This window comes from Dermacentor andersoni, chromosome 5 (assembly GCF_023375885.2).
Source record: "Dermacentor andersoni chromosome 5, qqDerAnde1_hic_scaffold, whole genome shotgun sequence".
In the NCBI taxonomy this organism is placed as follows: Eukaryota; Metazoa; Arthropoda; class Arachnida; order Ixodida; family Ixodidae; genus Dermacentor; species Dermacentor andersoni.
In genome coordinates this window covers 155,735,591-155,760,788 of record NC_092818.1, presented here as the reverse complement: position 1 = coordinate 155,760,788, position 25,198 = coordinate 155,735,591, and the positions used below count along the sequence as shown (strand labels likewise).

At 43.1% G+C, this 25,198-nt stretch overlaps 1 protein-coding gene and 1 long non-coding RNA gene across 3 annotated transcripts in view; one reads left to right on the top strand and one right to left on the bottom strand.

Annotated features, from left to right (window-relative positions):
• The first annotated feature begins 5,740 nt into the window (after positions 1 to 5,740).
• Positions 5,741 to 16,346, top strand: LOC129385114 (uncharacterized). Its single transcript, XR_008612673.2, has 2 exons — positions 5,741 to 7,231; positions 15,203 to 16,346. It is a non-coding gene; the product is annotated as an uncharacterized lncRNA (long non-coding RNA).
• Positions 9,732 to 25,198, bottom strand: part of LOC126531432 (ATP-binding cassette subfamily G member 4-like) — a 73,527-nt gene continuing 58,060 nt past the window's right edge. For both annotated transcript variants that reach the window (XM_050178953.3, XM_055071168.2), the window contains exons 12-13: positions 22,134 to 22,289; positions 9,732 to 21,739 (exon numbers count right to left, since the gene is read on the bottom strand). In XM_050178953.3, coding sequence (XP_050034910.2) covers positions 21,389 to 21,739; positions 22,134 to 22,289 — 507 coding nt within the window. In that variant the 3' untranslated portion in view covers positions 9,732 to 21,388. The remainder of the gene's footprint in view (positions 21,740 to 22,133; positions 22,290 to 25,198) is intronic.

Sequence of the window (25,198 nt, the reverse complement as noted above, 5' to 3'; positions counted from 1 at the left end):
GCTGGAAGAATGCCAACATTATGCTAATTCACAGAAAGAGAGACGTTAAAGAATTGAATTACAGGCCCTTTAGCTTGCTTTCAGTATTGTATAAATTATTCACCAAGATAATTTCTTGTAGAGACAGGCCAACACTTGACTTCAGTCAACGGCTGGATTCAGGAAGGGATGCTCTACAGTGGATCACATCCAGTTCACCAATCAGACAATCGAGAAATCTGCAGAGTACAATCAACCTCATCATATGGCTTTCGTAGATTACGAAAAGGCATTTGCTTCATTAGAGATACCAGCAGTCATAAAGGCAATACGTAATCAAGGAGTACAGACCGCTTTCGTAAATATCTTGGAAAATATCTGCAGAGCTACGCGAATTCTACACAAGAAAAGTATGAAGATACCTATTAAGAAAGGGGTCAGACAAGGAGATACAATCTCTCCAATGCTGTCACTGCGTGCTTGGAAGAAGTATTCAAGCTATTAAACTGGGAAAGCTCAGGAATAAGGATCGACGGCGAATATCTCAGCAACCTTCGGTTTGCAGATGGCATTGTCGGGATAGTCTACAATAGATCACATCCATGTCATCAATCAGGTAATCGAGAAATCTGCAGAGTACAATCAACTTCTCGATACGGCTTTCATAGATTATGAAAAGGCTTTTGATGCAGTAGAGATACCAGGAGTCATAGAAGCATTACGTAATCAAGGAGTACTGGGCATACGTAAATATGTTGGAAAAAATGTATAAAGATTCCACAGCTACATTGGTTCTCCAGAAGAAAAGTAGAAAGACACCTATAAAGAAAGTGGTCAGGCAAGTGGACGAAATCTCTCCGATGCTGTTCACTGCATGCTTGGAAGAAGTATGCAAGTTATTAAACTGAGAAGGCATAGGAGTGAGGAACAACGGCAAATATCTCAGCAACCTTCGGTTTTCAAATGACATTGGCCTGTTCAGCAACACTGGGGACGAATTACGACAAATGATTGATTACCTTAACCGAGAAAGACTAAGAGTGGGGCTGGAAATTAATATGCAAAGATAATCTTCAATGGCTTGATATTGTTCAAGGGTACCCTGAGCATGAAAAAGCAGTTTACACGAGAATAAAAATGGGTTGGAGTGCATAAGGCAAGCGTTATCAAATCCTGACTAGGAGCTTACTGCTGTCGTTCAAAAGAAAAATGTACAATCATTGAATCCTACCGGCACTAACAAGTGGGGCGGAAACTTGAAGGTTAACAAAGAAGATCGAGAACAAGAACCGCGCAAGGAGCGATGGAACGATACATGCTAGGCGAAAACTTAAGAAACAAGAAGAGAGCGGTGTGGATCAGAGAGCAAAGGGGAATAGACGACATTGTAGTTGGCATTAGGAGAAAAAAGAATGGAGCTTGGCAGGCCATGTAATGCGTAGGGTAGATAACCGGTAGACCGTTAGAGTTACATAATGGGTGCTAAGGGAAGGGAAGCGTAGTCGAGGGCGGCAGAAAACTAGTAGGGGTGATCAAATTAGAAAATTTGCAGGTGCAAGTTGGAATCGGCTAGCACAAGACAGGGGTAATTGGAGATGGCAGGGAAAGGTTTTCGTCCTGCAGTGGACATAAAAACAAGCTGCTGGATCAGACAAAGCGAAACTGGATCATTGTCGAGATCTGTTCAGCTCTGGTTTGTACGTTGATCAGCCATCAAACCGAATAATTACTTCCAAACCACAACTGGTGAATGGAGCTGCCCTCGAGTATGAAAAGTAGGAACGGCCTGGTACTGCTGCTCGTTAGCTGAAGCGTCACGTGTCATAATTTCACCTCTCCATTTGCCGGTTACTCGCGCCGATATGTTTCCGTTGCCACTGTACAAAAAAGTAGAGGTGTGCGAATACCAAATAGTAAATTTCGAATCGAATATCCAATCGAATAAAAGAAAGGCCGGATACCCAATCGAATATCAGAAAATTTAACACGAGCTTCTACTTTACAAATTTCGTGCTGAAAACGCAATGCTTCACATGCTCAGGAGGAAAATCACATTGCTTAACAAAAAAAAATCAGTAACTTGGGTACTTATGAAGGGAAATGCATTGTATTCTACTCTTATTAAATGGACCACCAAACTAGTATGCCAGCACTGATAACAATTCAGTTCGTGTACGAAGGTCTGGAAAATATTTTTTATCGGTGGAATGTCTGTCAAATAGATTTAAGTGCTTTTTCCCTCTAAAGCTGAGGAAATAGCGAAGTTGCCATAAATACCAACGGGGCTTTCAGTTTAGTAGTAGACCATACTGTGCTTAATGGCAATCTTCTATTGCATAGAAAGTATTTTCAAATTTTCTTCCAGAAAACAGGACGCTTTTTCCATCTTTACGGAAGTTGGTTTCTTAGGGTTATCACCAGCCCGATGTAAGGTCAACCTGTGCGACAGACAAAACGGAGAATGTGCATCACGTCATTTGGTATGCCACCGCACGCGTCGACCGCGGTCAGCGCGCCGACGGTAGAGGGTTCTCATATCGATAGGCCCACGGCTGGATCGCGCGACGTGGGATCGCTGTCAAGGCAGCGACCATGGCCGGGTCATTCACCGAACGTACCGAAATGGAAAAAATCGAATGTTCGAGAAATAATATGTTAGTCGATTCGTGAATCGAATTATTCGAAATGTCGCTATTCGATTTGAAATCGAATATTCCAGAATTCGCACACCCGTACAAAAAAGTAAAGCTAAGCTAGGTGCAATAACAATAGCAAGACACTGGACCGAATTCTTAACGACGTTTTGAAAATGTGTTGCAACAGATTTTGACTGCGGTTTTGGTGAGATTATTTAGGTATTAGGGAAGCCTCTCGGGAGCGCCCAGCAGTGAGCACGGGCTCACATCGGGCTCCACTTTCTCGATGTTTTTCGGGCGGACCACGTGCCGGTACCGACCAAAGGTTACCATTTGATCCGGAAAATGCTCTGGAATCCGATTACACCAATTTCGGCCGACCGGATCATTTCTCGTCACATTATGGCCATTTTCCCACTTCCATCACGCAGAGACCCCACTAACCCTAACGACGAGTAGGACAGTAAGGGGAGGGGGGAGGACACCGGCAGGTGTGCGCCTTGCGGGGGCGATCTCGCCACCAACAACGGGCCTGATGGTAGGCAATTTACCGCCTCATTTTATTGACATGCATTCCTGTAAATATATTGGAGCAAATAATATACTCATACCTTATAGATTTCCTTGAGGCCAATAGTTTCCTTTTTTTCAGTAATTCCCAACACGGGTACGAGAAAACATTTTCGTGCGAAACGCAATTGCTGTCTTTCCCTAACGACCTGTTCATGAATGCAGACCTGGGATTTGAAACGGATTGTACATTCATTGATTTCGCAAAGGCTTCTCATTCAGTTTCGCATGATTTGCTTATCTTCTTACTTAGCTTAATATAGATCCCAATGCCTCAGCACGGATAAAAATTTGTCTAACCGCACCCAGTATATAACAATTCCTTTTCTGTCCCTACTGCAGTAACATCTGGCGTTTCCAAGGGTCAGTTCTCGGTCCTTCGCTCTTTTTAATTTACATTAACAGGCATTCTTCCTGCGTTTCAACTTCAACTATCCAGCTCTTCGCAGATGAATGTGTAGTCTACCAAAATATTACTAATACAATTCCCTTAAACTTCAATGGGACCTCGACAGTGTTTCTGATCGGTGCACTTATGGGCTTATGACACTTAGCCCAACTAAATGTAAAAGCATGCGTATCTCTAGACGTTCTTCTACTCAAGGTGTGCTGATTTATGACTTCCTTAACAATGTTCCTTTACCTCCCGCTGACTGTTATAAATATCTCGGCATTCACATCACGTCTAATCTGTCCTGGTACATCTATATGGAATATGTGACCAGCAACGCGAACCGCATGCTTGGCTATTTTCGTCGAAATTGTTACAGCGGAGCTGTTATATGCTAGGTTCTGACTGTTTGTGTGCGTAGGCAAAAAAGATGGCGGCCACCCCCAGAGCTAAAAAAGCTAAAGCAAAAGCGTATCGATGCGTAGCGTAGTAGCGCCTCAGATGCGTTTAATCGCGAGAAGTGTCAAAACGTATAGTGATAAAAAATATCACAATAAAAAAAAAGTAAAACCAGAATAGACGCTGCTTAGTATGGATTGCGGTTTGACGTCACCGGCTCTATAAGCAAACCACGTAACCTTATCTCGGCTCCCTTTCACCAGTACAGTGGGTAGGCCGCGTGCGGCGAGGACTGCGGAAGAACACCGTCGTGAACAGAAGCGGGAATGTGCGCGGCGACGGTGGGCGGCACGTAATGCAGATGAAGATCGCGCCGCAAACACCAAGCTTATCCACCTTTGGTTGGATAGTCCATACCGACTCCACTCCCATCGTAATTGTGGGTGATTTCAACATAGACGTGTCTCGGCCAGACTGAAAGTAGTTCGTGGCGTTTCTCTCGGAAAGGTTCGGCATTCAATGATTCACACATCAGTGTGCCCACGACGCGTCTTCGGTCGTGTATAGACCTCACCTGTAAGGAGGCATTGATCTCACATTGGCCAAGAACCTTTCCAGTGCCGCCACAGAACCACTGGCCGTATATCATAGCGATCATAAAGCGATAGTCACCTTGGTGAGCAAATAATAAATCCGAAAAACAAACTAAAGAAGCTTAAAAATTTTAAAAAGCATTGAGTATATGCAACTTATTAAGACAACAAAGAAATCGTGAAAAATACGAAATTCATTGTGGTACGTCTTTTTATTTTCAGTCAACATATGTAATTGTTACCATATGTACAGCTCCGCTGGTCATCCACCTTCACAGAGTGGAATAGCTCTGAATTAATTTTCACTGTACCATCTCCCATTAAGACTTCACAAACTCTCGTCCGCTCAAAATTAGAGCACGCACGCGCCATATGGGACCCCAGTAAAATATCTCTCATCCTTACTCTCGAACCAGTTCAGAATCGCACCGCGCGTTTCATTATAACTAACTACTCCCGTCATTTTAGCGTCACGTTCATGTAAATAAAGAACAATTAAAATTATCAGACCTTTCCTTCCGTCGCACTAACTGAATCTTTTTCATAAAATCTATCACTATAATCAAGTATTGAAAGTCGTCCTTTTCCCACCACCTTGCTACGTTTCAGTTGGAACAGATCACCTTTTTCAAAGTAAGCTTGCCATCGTGTCGCACTAACTTATATCATGATTTTTTTCGTCCCAAGAACAACCACCGCATGGACCACCAGCTTCCCTCCTCCATTGCTGCCAATGTAGATGCGCAGAACGATCCAAGATCGCCTTGGGGGGAAATGCCTTGTAACGCTGTAACTTATTTCACTGCACACGTTTGTAACCATTCCGCTCCTTTCTACAGTGCCTTCTGGCCTTGAAAGTATTCATAATAAATAAATAAATAAATAAATAAATAAATAAATAAATAAATAAATAAATTGTAGGACGCTTAAGTAGCATGTAGAGATCCCCGAGAGCTCACGCTTCCCGCGACTGCAGCTTTATGCAACCGTAATGTTTACCGGGAAACGCCACGCTGCTCCTACTAAGACAGGCCTCCAATGGCAGCTAGAAAACGCTGTCGCGTTAAAAGGCGTTTGTGTTTGAGCTTTCGAGTAACAGAATTATGTTTTCCCGTATATTCAAATTACAATCCCATGCAATGATGTCTGTAGGTTGTGTGTAAGTCGTACTTTACGATTTTTCTGACGCATTTTACTTTGATAAATTCAATTATTTAAGTAACTCCTTTGCATTACACGGAGGGCCTGCGTGGTTGCGTACGCGTGGTTCCGAATGACAATTCCCGAAACGATGGCCGACAAGGGGTGGCGACGCCGGATTATGTGCGGCACGGGGCCCTTAACGCTATTGCGTTCATATATAGCGCCGGTAAGCCTTCCACGTCGCCTCAACACATTCCGCGACCAAATTTGAACATCCGGCACGTCACCGCCATCACGATCGAGGTTAGCACCGTGCGGACAGAGATAGCTATAATGCGCGAGAGGCCGTTCCTACAGATGAAGCCGCGATAGAAGCTAGATGGGAGAGGGTCCTTTCTTTACGCCAACAGCGGAAACAAGCGAAGGAGTGCAAGGACGCGCACGCAAGAGATGCGTACGTCGGCGGGCGCGGGAGGTAAGCCTAACGTACAACGCGGCCGACCGAGAAGACAGCGGCTGCCGCCTTCATACCGAGAGGATCTGAATACAATTATCCGTCCGCACCAGGGTCTACCCCTTCCAAATGTGAACTGCCATGAAATGGCGCTAGCCGTAGAGGACGCCTGCCAAAACAAGGTACGAAGCGACGGTTATCAAGACGGGTTCAAACATTTCCGTCATCTCTACGCCCGACCAGGAGACGGTACGCAGGGTACAGGCGCGGTCAGTTTACTGAGTATTAATGGACGACCTCGTACCCCGTCAACGCATACGTGAAGGCTGGTGACAATGGATGTCGCGTGAAGTCATTGACGGCATCGAGTCGAATGTGCCCTCCGCAACGCTCAAAGCTCACCCGAGGCTGCGTACCCAGGGGGTGGAAATCGTGGACGCCCGAATGTTGGGAGACTCGCAGAGTGCCTGGATCACCTTCGGAGACATCATGCCAAGCCATGTTTATTACTACGGCAGGGAAAAGTCGTGCCGGCCCTACAGAAATGCGGTGCAGTTCTGGTAGGAGCTGCTGCGGGGTGGGACATTGCACAGACGTGTGCCCACAACGCGACCTATCGGTGTGCCACGTGTGCTGGGCGCGGGAACCAGCCGACAGACATGACTGTTCCCCTAAATGTGCCATTTACAGTGGAGAGCATCCGACGGGGGTATCGGGCATGCCTCAAACCTCTCGGACCACTTCGAAGACGTCCATCAAAAAGTGGCCACCAGAGGAGGCCACCACGTTGGTTCGCCACAGAGGACGAGGACTTGGAATTTGAGTTTCCCTAATTTCCCTAAAGGCGGGCATCGCAGCCATTCTCAAACCTGGTTGCCGTCAAGGGAGTGAGCCAGGCCGGGCTAGCCTGGCCGGTCTAGCTGGGGCAGAGGGATCGACAGAGACTACTGTCCGGACCTCGGACACCCTGCCCACAACAGAAGCAACAAGGTTGTAAACAGAAGGGGTGGAATCTGGCCACATCCCCTGGGGCTCCGCTGCAAAGAGCCAACCGCAACAAAATCAGGTAAGCTGAGTGCAAGTTGCGCCTCCCACTGCCATACCCAAAACACCAAGTGCACCTGTTACGTAGCACCCCAAATATTGGAAGATAGCAGAACAGAATCGCCTTACAAAGAGCAGTTTGTCTAATTTGAGGGCTGAGCCTGTAGCTCTAAACAGCACGGTAACAAAGAGCACGTAGATCACAAACACAGCCTAACAACCAGTAACAACACAGCAATTGACACGGAATACGGCATGGAAAAAACAGAAAATAAAAAATTGCTGTTTGTGGAGTTCCACAAATTTCACAGACACGTGAAGGAATGCCTCATGACGAAATCAGGAGGAGAAGCTCCTTGGAGAACTAGCCACAGTCCGGGGGCCCCGATGACAGGAGCCCAGAATTTGGAGGTTACAGACAGCGATTGTATTAACCATCGCTAGGGACCTGACGGCCAGATCCGAAGAACACATTGAGATATGGCAGTAGAACTGCTGCATGTTGGGCAGAAAGCATGCCAACTTCACACAATATATTGAGTCAGTGCCAATTGCTTCAGACATTATTTGCCTGCAGGGGATAAGAAAATTTCGACGGAGCCTGAAGGGCTTTGTTTTATATGAGCACTTAAGGTGCCCTCAGCCACATACGTTACAAATGATGAGGCGCTTCGTGTAGAGTACAGTCAAGGGGAACCCATACAGCATCAGAGCATTACAGTGTGGCCGTGTGAATGGGTAAGCTGAAGACTATGATATTAGACACGTGGATTTTGAGAGGATAGTCATGGTAACCATGGACATGGCGATGGGAAAGGATAAGATTAATATCTTAGGGTACTTTAATGCGCAACACGTAGAATGGGGTTATAGGGTTAACACTGAAAAGGGGCAGATGCTGCTAGATCTCTTCGAAAAAAATATGGCCTAACCCTGCTAAATCAGGTCGACATGCCCAATAGAATGGAAAACAGTGTATCCCTTTGGAATAACCTGAGAGTTGATTGTTACGTACTAAGCATAACCATAAACGTTGTGAGAATACGACGAAGGGTGACCAAAGCTAGGTTGAAGGATTTGACAAAATACTGCGAGCAGCTCGACGCGATCGGCTTGATCGCGAGCATTGCAGAGTGAACAACTCTGTCAAGGGGCACGTTAAAGCGAGTGACAAAGACAGTGGCCACAACTGAAAATTGCCCTGTGGTGGACAAGAACCTAATGCACTTATGGGAAGCCTGCCATGGGTTGACCAGGAGATGGAAGAGACAAGGAATGAACTACCACAAGCTTAAGATACGCTAGCTCATTTGGCCAAGCAGATGAATTCATATGTGCAGGAACTGTACGAGGGGGAATCGGCGTCAATTTTGTGACTCGCTCAGTAGAATGCGCCTGTAGACGAAAACATGGTATGTCCTCTGCAGCATTTATACTTCACATGATTCTGGGACGACTGTTTCAGATTATTAAAAATATGGGATTTCAGACTAAATCTTTAGTGTCCAAGCTTCATAACACCAGACCCCGAGATTTCCATGATATCATCAAATATTAACAATTTTACCAAACTTTTATTTGTTAACATCAGGAGGATGTAGAAGCGGAGTTGGCCAGTATAGCTCTAAGCATAACCTTGGTAGAAACTCTATCCCTTGCAAAAGTTTCAAGAATTAGACGCTCAAAATCTGCTAAAATGCATTGCTGATTTAGTTCATGTTTCTGTACTGCGCATAAATGCAGTACTGAAAGCAAATTCAACTGTGTCAAATTATTAGAGTGAACTTTCCACACCCCTAAGTTATAAGTATATGTCAATGTAAATTCTTGTGATGTCTTCAGAATACTTGTGAACATTTTTTGGAATGTACTGCGCAAGATTATGCCAATTGAATATTGTGCGTAAATGCTGCATTGATGCAGTGCAATAAGCACCTTCGTTTTCTAATACTTTGTGCTACATGTGCAGCTGCAGCTATTACACAGACAAAACACAAGTGTTTTGAGAAAGTTCATGTATATTTCTTGTTATATAATACCGTATCTACTTCTATGGGCCATGATCAGCAACAATGGCAAGTACTAAATGGGCCAGCATAAAACTACAGCTACGATTTAGAATGTGTAAGCTGTGACTGTTGCTTCCTTGATGGAAGATTCCCATTTTCAACTCAAATAGTTTAGGGTGCAGCTGATGCATTTGTAAAGCCCAACCATTATCTTCAAAGAAGCTTTTACACAAAGTTGAAGGGTGCAGTTATTACACAAGTTTGCATGGTAGTGGCCAGGTACACTTGTGTGCAGGAGTATTAGGCAATTACTGTCAGAGAAATGACTAAAGATGTGGAGAAACGTGTGCCTATTCAAATGAATTACACATGCAACCTGTTGTGCAGCATCATGCATGTCTTATTTCACCTTATGGAGGCATGTTCTTAATTTGCACCAAGACTCTTTGCACTGTTTTTGCATGAACTGCTGCACCAAGCCATAAGAAATTCTATTTAGACAGGAGAATGTGATTCAGCGAACGAATGTTTAATGCAACACTTCACCAAAGACTGATGTAAAAGTGCTATACGTACAAATACAACAGAAAATACCAGACATATTCTTAGATATATTCTTAGATAAGCCGGTTTCATCACGCACTTCGCAACACATTCATTGTCACCATGGTCCAGCACAGCAACTTCCATGATCACAGCTACAAGAATGCCTACATCCATATAGTAGACAAACACAATCAAGCAGGAACAAAAGACTAAGAAAGGTGCAACTTTGGCTATACAGCTGGCAAATATAATCAGTTTGTAATGCTATGCATAGGGGAGGAGAGCATAAACAGCAGGCTCTGTCATGGCTTCCCTACTGAAACATTTCATTATTCAGTCCAATAACAATTTCATACATTCCACATATTTCTTATGAACCTAATTCTGCATACATTCAATATAATTTCTATATGAAAAATTTATTAAATTATTGGAGCTCACAAGGAAATTTCAGCAGGCTTAGGTCATGACATTAACGAGCCAAACTCGGCCTGTATATTCAGTATACATTCTTTTAATGCATCTGCAAAGAAACTGCCTATTGGTGGTGACAGCATTTTGAAAATGAAGGCAAAGGCAAGCAAACTGTCAGTCTCAACAAGTGTGGGCTGCTATAATGCCTCTGCATTGGGCTAAGCAGAAAGAAAAAAAAAAAACAGAACCCAATAAACTTAAACACCCTATCATGCCTTTTCCGAGGAGTGCTTGAGTTCAAACATTTAAGAACCAATAGGTCATTTCATGCACATGTGTAATCACTCCACACCTATGCTGGATATTAACCCTTTTACATCTATTTACCCTACATTTGAAACCTTTCAATTCTACAATGTTGTTTGCACACACACACACACATAGGCACTGGGTCCAGATACTTCTCACATCTTGCAAATTCCCAATTTGATAGCTAAGAACATAACACTTGGGTAGAGGCATTGAGGTTTGATCGATAAAGGAAAGATATCTAGTTTTTTATTGACAGGGGAAAGCAACACATGAATGTCATGAGGTCGCAGTGCATTCAAGCAAGAAGGAATAGAAGGAATGCAATAAAAAAAAATGGCATCAATCACAGACATTTGTAATGAAATCAAAGGCATTACTGCACTTGCAGAATACTTGGCAAACCCTTTTGTTAAAGGGCAGATGGTGCGATGACTAAGCAAGAATTTACGCATCATAGGTTTCTAGGAAAACAATGCTTCACACTACTGTATAACAATCTTTAGCAAAACACTTGTTTCTATGCAAGAGCAGAGTCTGTATCACATGGAAGGGCACTGGCAAGTGCATATATATGAAACTATATGAACAACAATACAAGGTGACACAAAAAAATTAGAGCTAGCCAAGCACTAAAGTTTTGCGATTGCCCTCAAATGTGGTCGCTCAAACATCGGCTGTCAGTACAGCAAGTAATGGGAACAAGGTGCATCAAATTACTGCCATTGTGGAGACACTTTAACACAGCTATGGCCACGGAATGTGCACATATAAACACAGCACCAGAATACCCACTGCAACACATTATTGCTTCTCACCTGCAGGTTTTACTAGTATGTACATGCGTCCATAATGATTGCCTTTATCATGGCTAAAGAGCAAGGAGAAAGCCTAATCGTACCTTAGTTGCCACTTATAGAAAACATGAGCCGCCAATAACCCTAAAGTACTTGCACCATCATCTGCTGCAGCCATTTCTTGGGTTCTATATAAAAAGAATAAAGACTTAATTGCAGACTTATTGCCAGACTCCACAAGTAATAAGAATAGGTTATAGCTCATATATGGTTTTAACATGTATGGTTTATGGCTCATGTAGTTTTAACAAGACTCTACGGTTACTGACAAAGTCAGTGCTTGTACTCATGTCGTTCACAACAGTACGTGGTTCTTACCCAAGCACAAGATGCACAGTTGGATCACATTCTTGCTGTACACTGGAAGCTATAGGCTAACTCTCTATGTGGTTAACCAACTACATGAAACATTCCAAGAACAGGCTTTTCTTTGCCTGAAGAGGACAGTGACAACAGCATGTTGATTGCCACGGTAACATACAGGCAGGACTTACTAGGCACAGCTGACCACTAGAGAATTATAGCCTCTCTCTCTCTCTCTAAAAGAAAGGGGGGAACACTTGAGCTGGGTGCAACTATTTCTCTTGACTAAACAATAGCATTCAAGAACCTGCACCTGAAAATTTGTGTTGATAGAGTATGATAAGTGGCTTCAGCAACTGTCTCGCTCTGTGGTCTGTATGGAAAGTAAGCTAACACTTAACGTCTTTTAAGACTGCAACCCGGTGCAACTTGCATACTAGCAGCAATGGCCTCTGCTTGTGCTCACAACCACTTGACACTGCAAAAACATGCACACATGTTCCAGAATCTACACTGCAAGCAAGACCTAATTATTAAGAAAGGGATGCATGCACGCTGGCTTAGCTGCAGTAAAATGGTGTCTAAGCTGACCAAAATTGGAAGCCGCGTAGCAGTGTTATCTCTGTGACACTAGCTTCTGGAGTACAAAATTGTGGCGCTAAATTTACTGCTGCATCAGCACTCCTCGTGTAAAAATAGTCTTCGTTGCTCTGAGCATAAGAACTGCCGTGTAACATGCCATGGGAGTTTAGTTACAAGTAATTCAATGTTTTTCTATGTGCAAAGGGATACAAAATTTGTCTCAGCCATTACTGTACACTGTATGGGTCCTCATTGTGGTGGGGCATTAGCTGCAATGCCAGCAAAGTGCAACAAATGGCCAACGATATAGATAAATTGTGTGTGTGTGTGTGTGTGTGTGGTACGGTAAGTGCTGGAAGGAACAGCACTGGTTGAAAACTGCAAAATGCTGCATTGAGTAAATGGGTTGATCTGCCATTACGTACCTTCAGTATAAATTGAAACACAAACAGGAAATAACTTATTAGAATGCATGCTGTGCATAATTACATGGAACTTTGATGTGTAATCACTCTGTTGCTGGTTTCTAAGTATGTATTATAGTAGTCTCAAGTGTACGTTTCGAAGTCTGAATTAGGCCACTGTTACAAGTGCAGGCATACTCGGAAACAGACAATGCACTGCAGTCATTTCTGACTTGCTAACATTTGAATTTTGAGCTGATTGTAAACTAGGAACATATAGAGGGTAACTAACGTAAAAAATTGAAAAGAGATAGAGCAAAGCACAACACGAAGTAAGACATTTGCCCAAAAAAGCATGCAATAAAGCAAGCTTAGCAGACTATATTAGGCAAACGTGCTCACAGACACATGTAAGAGTACCAAGAGTCTAACACCAAATCAAAAGCGCCAACTTGCAAGAGCTGAGATTGCACAGCTGTGAACTCCTGCTGTGACGGTATGGGACACTAGCTCTGATAATTGAAAGGACTTGCACATTGTGAAGTCAGTAATGGTTGCAAAACTCCACAAATTGACATTCGGAACCAAATACTACTGACACTCAAGTCAACACCTCAAGTGATCACACAGTAACTGATATACAGCTGGCATGCTCATGATTGCAAACTGCAGATAAGAACACTACAGCTCAAGCTATTGGGCAACATCATATGAAATAACAAAGATTTCGTAGTTTCCCCACGTTGGCCCTTGCACCACAAAACACCACATATCATCATGAATGAGAAGAAAAGGGGAAAACCGAGGGGTCCGATTTTTTATTAATCATATCATGAGAAGCCAACAAACAAAGATGCCACACCACAAAACACTACATATCATCATGAATGAGAAGAAAGGGGGTAAACCGAGGGGTGCAATTACGCGTGCAATCCCACGTGTAATGTGAAGACGTGGGATTGCACGTGTAATACGAAGACATGGGATCGTTTCCCACCTGCAGCGAGTTGTTTTTTTCATCCACTTTCATTGCCATTAATTTATAATTTCTTTAATTCAGTTAAGTACAAAGTAATTTCCCCTATGTTGTCCTTAGGGTCTGTTTGTTGGCTTCTATCGTAGTTTCACCATGTTTATGAAAAGCAGAAACACAGTCACACTTCTATACGAATTTTGCTCAAGAAAGCAAATGCAAACTACCAAAGACATTTGCAGTGTAATGGTCAATGAGATGCAGCAACATTACGTACAGTGTGGCCCAGTGTAAAATGAAATGGGTAGGAGCGATGCATGGGCACATATTTCTGTCTGAAAAGTCTGCAAGCGCTTAGCTGTGCTACAGAAAAATTACAGTAGGTGGCACTCATCACTCTGTATGCAGCTGCAGAGAGCATCGACATTACTTTCACTTGCACATGCAGCTTAAACAGCCACATAGTGTTAGCCTTGCATATCTGTGCTCCCTTCAACAGTAGAATGCACTGTACATCAAAAAGAGGAAAGTATAAAAAAAAGAAACTTATTAATTATATAACTTATCAAATTGTTACCAATCTGCAGCCGCATGAAAAGTAAAGAGGTGAGTACCTAGAGCTGTTATCTCATACTTGATAAACTATTCTTTATCCATAACATTTATCATTCCCAGCAGAAGAAAACAATCATAGTGTCGTACAGATGCCCTTATTAGTGACAGCGTTAAATATGTAGCTGAGAAGGTTAGTATTCGTGGTTGTCAGGATTAATAGATTGAGGTAATTTATACGAAACTGAATTTGACAAAGTGATCACTAACTGCACTTCAGTTAGTAGGCCTAACACATTGCTAAGTTGGTCAGTGCAATAAAAGTATAACCTGTACTTGTGAAAGCAAGTAGAGCTTCACTGATGCCTCAAGGAAGCAAACATGCCTTTACAAACTTGGTGAAAAACATCCTTGGGAGGTGCTTGTAGCATACTCATGTGATTTGTGCAGAATCATTGTGGCAGGTGCAGCCATAGGTTATCTGTTCTAAATTTACTAGCCAGGGCATAACAATCTTTAAAGAATGATAAATTTAACCATTGCTGCATTTTTTTTACCTACCGATTTAATGCTATGAAACCATACTTGCAAAGATTTGTGCCTATGAGGAATAAATGTTAACAGAAACAGAGTGTATATATAGTTAGTTGCGCACTTTCTTCTTTACTGATTCAGTGAAATGATAAATAACATGACAAGACACTAGTTTGTACTGAAGAGAAACCACGAAGCTGCTGCCTTTACAAGGTGCCATGCTCAGCTGGCTGGTATCATGTCTTGCTAAGAAATTAAGGGAAACAGAGTGAGAAATTGAACATGGTGGATAGCCTGCGTCAACTGAGAGCCAGAACATAAATACAGGTTGTATGTGCAGTTGAACCTCGTTCAACTTTTCAACTTTTGTGGTGCATTCACTATGTGGATTCATTAACTCGAGTAGAAAGAAGAAGCCAGGAAGAAATAAATTTACTCAAAACAAAAAAATGCGCAGCGTGCTGTAATTTTATTTTCTGTGAATTACCTCCATGGAATTCTATTGTACAGATGTGTCCCTCAAAATATACAAGAGACTGCAGATTGTTCAATAACACCACGCACCCTCTACCAAGATTTTCTGGGAATGCAACAAGAGCCCACAGACAACGCCCATCCAAACAGCAGCAGAAGACCAGTGGCAGGGCCGGTGACAAGCCCAAGTCCTGAGGACCAGGTATGGCTGACAAACAGTGCTAGCCTGTCAGCACAGAGTCACAGCTATCTGGAATAGGGTAGCCACCCACCTTTTGGCACCAAGAGCTTGGTCTCTCAAGTAAACTTCATTCACTCACTCACTCTGCCTTAAAGTGATCTTCAGCATGATTAAGAGTGGCATTCTCAACGCACAAGATTATGAAGACCCGCTCCAGTCCATTTCTCTCAATGTCTGCAGAGTACTGGAGCAGTGCATCCAATGCGAAAGACATCCTTCAGAAATTTTCAGGCGAGGCGGTTCTTCACTCGGCAGCAAAAGCCCCGAGTGTTATATATCCAATGTCCACTTTGTTATGAGGGAGTTAAGTTACATGAGTATTGGTCAGTGAGCATCACATGTACGATTAAAGAAAATTCATTCTATCGGGGTTTGTCTGTCGTCATTTTTTGTATAAAGAAAATTGACGTTTTGATTTATTGGCAGGTGAACTATTCTAATCTTGATGTCTAGGGTTTTAAGTTGGGTTGCCCTCCCTCTGGGTCGACAAATTGGCAAAAAGTTTTGTTCATTATGCCCACTATTAATTATGAAAGCACATGCAAAATTCGGCTCTGGCAGTTTTTTCCGCCTACAGTGCTGCAGGTAGCTGCGATTATACAATAAAGGGTCACCCCTTTTCTAGAGATAAGCTCTGTTTGCTGTTCGTGCAAGGCTCAAGCACCAACAGACATGCACTTTGTTGCATGTCAGGTGACTGAACTGTGTGAAATACTACAGTTACGAGTCACTTTTGCAAATATATATTTAGCCTTCTTGCAGCCAGCTTACACAGGGATTACTATCTAGAAGCATAATGTGCTTTGTTGAAACCAGTACTGTGTTGAGCCCTTTGTTTTCAATTAAGTTGCAGTGATAAAACACTTGCTGATGTGGAATGTGGCTAGCAAGATCTTTATATATATTTCAGTATTCTCAATAAATTGTTATATCAATGTTTATTGTGCTGAGGCTTGCCTTTGCTGATCCACCTGCTGTGTTCACCTACTCAGAACCCAAGTAGGTGAATGCAGAATCTGTTCGAGTGTGCACGTTCAGGAAACATAAGATATACTAATAACATAAGACAAACTCTCCATAAGCTGAAATGTCCGATTGTCTGGGTGATGCTGGGTTTGTCTATTTCGTCTCCCGTACATTAAGTGTGCTTCTGTTAAGTTCAAAAGATGTTTAAGGTCTCCAATGTTCATCCAGAAGAGAGTTACAATGTAAAGCAAATGGCTGCTATCCAGCGCGGCACGTTGCCATTCTTCCCAAGTCCTATCTTTATGCTGACACTTTTCTCTTGTGCGATACCGCATCTGTCTCCAAATGGTTGGGTGCTGTCAGAATGAGTGCCTCAAACCGGTCACTTTGAAAGCTGAATTACAACAGCACCCCACACTTCATGCTTTTACTCCATGGCCACAGAAAAACAATCTCCACGCCATACATTTCTTGTAGGCTTACATATTTCTATCTTGAAGGAAAGTTAAGCCTGTGCGAAAAAAAAAAGGTCAACGAGGACAAGCAGAAGAAACACATAAAACATCCCGAGTGTAGTGTTCTTACCGCTTGTCCTCGTCTTTTTGAGCAGTTTTAACCTTCCTTCAAGTATGAATCAACTAGACAGCAAGAACGTCCTACTAAAGTATATTTCTGTAATAAAGGGCAATTTCAGAGTCCTAACCTAATGCTCCCTTACCTTAAATTAGCATGTGTGCTATTGCATGTACTGGTGAAATGATGCCTTGTTAAAAGGCAATTTTAGCCAAGGGAGGTCAGGCTGGTTTTAGGAATTTCAACAGACATATCTGGTCCTGAGAAACTGAAGTCAGAAACCCTTTCCCACAATTAGAGACCTTAGCCTTCACCTGTTAAAATATGTGAATGAAACAATTATCCGTATGATTTCAAAGTTGTATCAATCATGTTTTAAACAATTAGACATAGTCAATGCAGCTGTGTACATTTTGGTCACAACTGCTACTGTACTTAATGTCAGTTTCTGTAACTTTAAGTGGCCTAGTTTCAAGGGTCTCATTTTCATAAATTTTGTGGGTTGTATGTGTCTAGTCCACAAAGAATACATCACACGAACAACTTCGGCTGTTCCTCACAGTGAACGATCCTCATTGAATGAAGCACAATAATTTGAGTGCTAAGCATTTTGAGTTTGGAGTGACATTGTTTTGTTAAGTGGGTGTAGTTTGCGCACACTTACGCTTTGCGCATACAAGCATGCAAGATGATCACTAACCCCACAACCACGCACCCCCAATTCTTGCTTCAAGCAAAATGCTGCCAAGGCCACCAAAACAGTGCATTAAATGGAGTGATGGACACCTGCTCACAGTAATGAGTGTTCATTGAGCTCTGTACATCTCTGGCTTCAGCTTTACAAGTTTGTGTTAATAAATTGAACCAACATGTTAAATATGGTAGAAAATTCAAAATGTAAGGCTCACAAGTCAAGGTTTCTTTAAATTATTTTTCAAGCAGTTTGAAGCTGATAAAAGGATTCCAACAGTTCTGTTAAAAGATCCTTCAGTCGAGGCTGCAACATTGACAAACTTTTGAACTAAAGCTCCCTCGAAAGCTGATTTCTCCTCTGCTTCAAAGTAGCCAAGATATGCCCACATGAAGGGGGCAATATTCTATCAGAATAACTGAGCAACTCTAAGTGCTCATATACTAATGATGTATGGTTCTTGAGTTAGAGAGAACTGCATGCCACTTAAGGCTCTTCAGTTAGCATCTTCAGCCAGCAAAGCTGAAATGTACAAAGACTTATCTTTCCAATTTGCTCTCTAGCTAGCTGGGAGCATATGAAAGGACAGTACAAGAGATGTCATGGTGACCTAACTGTAGCATGAAATACTGCATCTTACTTAGCACTAAGAACAGCCAGACAACCAAGAAAGCGGCTTCATCAGAGCTTTAAGTACAAAACAATTACGGTGGACTCAAGGGACCAGGGAAATTGGTTGCCTTTATCAGGAGTTCTATTTACTGAGAGACAAAGCTGAATACAATTGCATGAATACAAAACCAATCAACCGTGAGGATGGTCTTCAGTTTAAGAGGCAGTTCCGTTTAAGTGATTTCTGTGTACCAAAATTCCACTGTAAAGTACTATTTTACCTTGCCCTTGAGCAGTTGAAACATGAAACGATTACCAGAGTGGTGCAGTGTTTATATATATGCTGTGAAACTATCCTACTTAATTGGAAACAGTTAAACAGACAGACGAAAAGAAAAAAGCGGCCGTGGCTTAGCTTGGTTAAGCCTGGTGATTGCGAAGCAATAGTAGCGCCCCTGGTGAGAGGAGCGGGAGTTAGGCTGCCGTTGGTGGCTACCGCCTCGCCTCGCGACGGCGTGAGATGGGGCTCCGTTTTTACACAGCTGGTGTGACGTCACACCGACCGTAGCGCCCCTGGTGAGAGGAGCGGGAGTTAGGCCGCCGTTGGTGGCTACCGCCTCGCCTTGCGACGGCGTGAGATGGGGCCCCATTTTTACACAGCTGGTGTGACGTCACTCTAGGTCACGTGGTGTGACGTCACGCAGCGAGGTCACGCTAAAGGTCAATGGTGCCTACCACCGCCTCGCCACGGAACGGGCTGAAGTGCGACCTAAAGTAGTATTGCTTCGCAATAAAAAGAGGGTGGGTAACTAAAGAACAGCCTTTTTCCTGGAGCCCTACTGAAAAGCTACCTGCATTCTTGTAATTTCTTACAGAGACTGTCTACTGCTCGGAACATATCTTTGCATTGTGGTGGGAATGAGAAGATTGTGTGCCGTATTCACGGAAACAAGCAAGCTTGTATCCCATGCATAAATAAGAAATTATACTTTTAATTTGGCTCTGAAAGTGGTGTAAAAGTGGCGTGGGGCATCGCTTGATGGTGAAACAGTGCAACCAATCTGCGTACTGTCACGTAACCAAAAGCCACATAGGGAGAGTTATATTGCTTGTAAACAATAATGCATCACCTGAAATTGTATTTCATGCTCTTGTGCTAACCTTTTCTTACGTGAGAAAGTAATTTATTTCGGTTCCATCTAGTGCATGTAAAAGAGTGGCTCTGCCTTATGGCAAACGAACAGAGCCCCGAAGAAAGGAGTGGTGCATTGACACATGGCCCCCGAGATTGCCACTGCGTCCAGTAATCGGTGTCATCGACATCCATACACAGTTTTAAGAGGAGACTCCGCAGATCAAAAAATTTTGCTAAAATTTTCAGCATGCTTTCTATACAAATCACAGCACATCTAGACACCTTGAATTGCTATTCCTATTGTTCCTATTGCGCTGCAAAAGAGAATGTCCTTGAAAAACTGTAGGCAGTTTCTAAGTTTTCTGTATCATTCACGAAGAAGTCATGTGGATACCCACCTCGACACACCAACATTTCTAAAAGAACAACGCCTCAAAGTATTGGAACACATACAGAATGCTTCAAGAGGGATAAGAGGATCAAGCCCAACTTTTGCTAGAAGTGCGCAACAATAAGATACTGCACTGGAACTGAAGACCGAGAAGTAGCTGAGTACGTGTTTTATATAACAAGCACATGTTGGAACTGGGGAAACAGCCAGCCAGAACAGCGGTGGGGAAACGCAGGTACATAGCAGGTACAGTTCAGGGCACAGCTCAAAGTGTCCCAGTGCTTTCTTTGCAGGTGCTTCACAAGACAATCAAAGTGCAGCGCATGGAAGAGCGGAGTCCATTCAACACAACCAATGACAGAAGAACCACACACCAAGGCACTTCACATTCAAAGCACTGCATCTCGCGTCTCACGAATGAAAAAAAGCGCCATCAGGCGAAAGGTGAATCTGAGCACAGCGCTAAAGGAACAAAGTGAAACCTGGTAGAATAGCAGCAAGTTCTGCGCATTGAGAGATGCGCCGCCTTTGACACAAAAACGTGTCGAGGTAAAGGAGTGGCGTTACATGGGAATGATCACTTCTGGGGATGAAACTTTTGCAGAGTATGCCGAGAGGCTAAGTCAGAAGTTCTAGGAACTGTACATTGGTGCACGTCAAGACACACTTCATGCTAAAGTTAGTCTCCTCCCACGTCATCGGAAACTGCACTGAAACAACAGGGCTGGCAACAGACACCTCACATTACGAAAAATGCTTTCTTTAAGACTGAGGAGGCCTGATGAGTGTTGGCATGTCATGTGAAAGTGGTAGTATTGCTGGAGGGGGGGGGGAAGAGAAAGGAAAGGAAATGTCTTTGGCGTGGCAGAGCACTGGCTCCAAACATCTTCCACGCAAATTTTTTTTTTATCTGTGTGTGTGTTTTGTGCCTCTGTGTTATGAAGGGCCAAAATTGTTCCCAATCAGCAGAAAATGTAGGCTTTCATTTTGCTTTCACTGCCTTCAATATGGTAGAAGATGCAACCCACCAAAGGTGAGAGCAATATTCTGCCCATCGACACATCATCATACAAACATTTGTGAAAAGTTTGTCATAATCATGCAACACTGTAAATGAAGAATGATGGACAATATTTAAGATAGCTGCAGAATAGTACATGACACATTTTGAGCGATACTGTACGTCGTCTGTGTGTAGAAGCGTAAATTTTGCTCCTATATTAATGACAGCTTGGCCTAATGAAGAAAAAAGGTTTGTTAAGCCTGTGCCATTGAAGCTCTAGTAAAACCCTCATGAGCGTGACACTTCAAAGTATTGCCGTGAAAGGAGTGTAGAGAAGGTACCACCAAAAGTGATCATTCCTGAATGCAGTCCCCCTAGAGTAGGTGGCCCAAAGGTGCGGCCAAATATCTGCCATGTGTTACATTCGGTAAGCTTCTGTTAAAATGTAGAGGCAGACAGAGGTAGCCACTGCGAAGCATGAGACCTAACGAGCTGACATTAAAACAGCCTAGTCTTCCGGTGCTCAGCACTGTTGAACAGATTAAGAGATTGTGCTTAACAGATAAGCTGATGGACAATGAGCATACAATGAGTCACCTCAGTCCGACTACTAGCGCTTCCTCCGCAGGCGCCACCACTTGAGTATGAGGAATGCGGCAAGCCGATAGAAGAGGTCCATGGCGATGAGGATGAGGAACTTGTGAGAGATGTCGACATTATTGACGTCCAGGTGCCTGAGGACCTCCTCAGGGTCACTGAGGAAGCAGAGCTCATCTTCCTCACAGTCGAGCTCGGGACGTCCACGGCCATACAGGGCCTCTAAAAGCCCCTGCATGCCATGGTATAAGTGTGAAGTCTCCATAATCCAGCGGAAGGCCACTGGAATATGCCGTGCTTGCACGAAGAAGCCAGAGAAAAGGAACGATGGTGACGCCACAGGCATCACCAGGAACACAGCCGTCTGCAAGCAGGACAGAGAGTGAAAGAGCAGGATCAAAGTGACTGCAGATAATAGAATTAAATGAGGAATCAAATTAACCGGAGTCAAATTAACAGGTGTTTACTGCATATTTATTCCCATAATAACTCGTAATTCTGTGCTGGGTCATAAATATGCATTATGTGACCAGGCATATAACGTAGAGGACTCTTAAACAGGCGGGCTTCGCCATACCTGCTACAGCTGTGTGCTCCCATTGGTTGCTGTTGCTACTGTCATATTTGAATGCCATTATGAGCAATTTTGTCAAAGGTTCCATTATGTGCTAATCATGGGACACACTGAACAATGCTTGTCTACTGTCATAAGAGATTAGCTAGCATTACAACCTGTTATCATTGGTGCTGTCCATTACCTGTATGCTGCTCAGTGCCGAGACCACAAGAGCCAGCCCCTGGGACACAGAGCCCACTTGGATGACAAACATGACCACAGTTGCAGCACGCCACATCTCTTGTGGCTGTCCTGTCGTCCAGTACAGCAAGGACATCATGGCAAGCGGGCCAAAGATCTAAAAAAATAAAAAGAAATTCAGCAGAAGTAATTAAGGCTGCTTATGCGTGGGAATGCGAAAGCATTATGATCGCTTAGGTGAAATGCTTTCGATTGATGTTCTTCGTGTTCCCTTGCTTCATCTTCCGAGTCGTGCTTCTGTGGGCGACCATGTTTCACAGCTTCCACTGAAGTAGATGCTTTCGAATGCACAGACACAACACCAATGAAATCCAAAGAGCAAGTGACGCGCAGAAGGCAGCAACGTGACGTGTGCCATGATGCACGCACTAGGCATGCCTCATTTTATACGCTCATGATTCGCCGTCGAGAGTGCATTGCTGTAGACACAGCACTGACAAAATCCGAAGAGCAAGTGACACGTGGGAGGCAATGAGGGAGGAAGTGATGTGAAGTGCGCAATTATGCACGCACTGGGCACAATTTTAGTCAACCATAACCATGGAGCCACCGTGACATCAGAAAAGCGTGCTCGTCTTGTACCCTGGGCACCCAGGTTCGATTCCTACCCAGACCGAAATGTACTAAATTTTCTTTTCAATTCCATTAGTTTACTTTGTTTAGAGAAACCTGCCTGACAAATTTGACGTCAATTGGAGCATTTTTTTACGGGTTTTTACTGTTCACGCACGGCGCCAGCCATCTTTAGTACCACCTTTCGGTCACACCACCGATGACAACGCCGTATTTTCGTGTAATGGGGCATATAATGCTTTCGCATTAAAAATGTTGCACTCGGCCCGCGGTGCACTTTTTGTGGCCATGACCAAGGTAATTGAATTATGGGGTATTATGCGCCAAAACCACAATTTGATTATGCGGCACCCCGTGTCTTCTGTCTTCTCAATATCATGTAAATCCACTTTTGGCACAGTGAACAACCCTGACCTGTCTTGGTGTTGAATGCAGAAGTCCTGTACCAGATTAATAGACACTATGCACACAATTCCCATAGGTTACAGCGTGGTGACTTGAGAATTCTGAGCTTTTGACATTACTTGGAGCCATTGAGTCTTTTGATCAATGTTCATATGTTTTCAGAAACACTATATCGCCCTAATGAAACCTTAAATGCCAGTTGATATTTAATTGGGCCATCCACAGCAATTCATCTCAAGTGGAAATCACATGGGTGAGCAATTTGAATTGAATTATCGGGCTCAAAGTCTCAACGTTTTTACTTCCACCGCCACAAGTTACATGTACACTGGCTGTTTCACAAAATGGGTCTGAAAACACTTAAAAATAGGAAGGGTGAAATAATTATTTTCTCTTTATTGCTTTTACCACAGCGCTTGCTTTTACCATTTGAAAATGACTCTATAAGGTAATTAAACAAGTAATTATGCAAATTAAAGTACTGTAATATTTAGAGATAGCCTACCTAAAATCTAGAGCAAATCGGTGAAGAGAGGGAATAGGCTAACTTTCGATGTAAAATCAAGAAAGTTAAAGAAAAAAAGCCACTAGCCAAAGTTTGTGAAGGTTTGTTCAATCTTCGTCAAAACCTTAAAAAGAACAGTCACCATCATTGTTCTATTGTCACACTTGAGTTTCATAGCCACACATGCCTGTGGTCCAACCCAAATTGATGGGTGGTCTTACTCACATTGCTGCCAGTGTTTCGGTGCCATTGGACCACCTCCACTTTTTTTCAATTACGAAGCTCTGCCACATCCTGACATGCTTACTGCTACGTGACAAAGTGACCAAGTTTTGCAAGTTCAGGGATTGTACAGCATTGTTCAATTATCTCCCGTGGTTCCTAGTTTCTGCCAAGGTCACCATTTCAGCAAATGGGTATGAGCCAAAGATGGCTATCCTTCCCAATGATCATTGTTCCCTATCTCTGCTAGTAGAAATTGACCCCGGTTTTACCATTGTCACCACTGGTGGCAGCAGAAGCGGCGCCACGCCTTCAGAGCAGTGGGATTAGAAGAAGTGGGCTACCTTTCGGTGTTATGGAAAGAAAGGCAAATCATGCAAAAAACAAGGGTGTTTTTTTTTTTTCAGAGGTGGGGCATTTCTTGGGATATTATGGTAATTAACCTTTAAAGCAAAAGAGCCATGTGAATGCAATTGATCCTAATGGAAAACTTGAAGCAGTACACCACCTGAAGAGCTCGGAACCATTTCCAGAAATGCAAAAGGTTAATGCTGCTAATTTTTACAATTTAATTCCAGGCAATTTCACACAGAAATGTGAAATTGAACAGCTGAAGAGTGCAACTGGCATGCCCTTTGTAGGCACCCATGAGTGACGTGATTGATGCTACCTCATTTGTAGGTGAGCACTAAGTGAGAATTCTTGGTAGTCCAATTGGAAATCCTCATGACTAGGAAGCGCTTGGGCAGCATAGGAACTGCTGGCTTCAGTGATTACGAAGGACACACTTTCTCCTGTTTGTCGGATAAAAGTTTTGGATAGAGCACTTTAGCGTAAACATGCTGCAGGATAAGGGCGCATGCTTCCACAGCTTAGTGTCCTAGACATTTGAATTGTCCTAGTCCTCTGGATTATTGACTTAAAGGTAATTGAAGCTGTCTGTATTGCGTTGTCTCAGTGGTAGCAGAGTCAACGAACTATCAGACCAAAGTTCATTCTATATTGGTATATGCGCTCTTCAAATACAAGGTTTTTAATTAAGCTTTCAGCTGTTTGAGGAGGCCTACTATGCAGAAGTTATACAAAAAAAAAAAGAAAAAAAAGAAACCAAGAGAACAAAACATCTTTGTCATATCATAATTGGTTCTATTATATACTGTATGCAGCACCACAGAAATATACAAAGCCATGTAACAATAAATTGACAGTCCCGACTGACAATTCAGTTTTGCAGTACAGTTTAGCTGGGCATGTCTTGCCGGTGACAATATCAGGATCCTGTACGTCTCATGCTTGCCTGC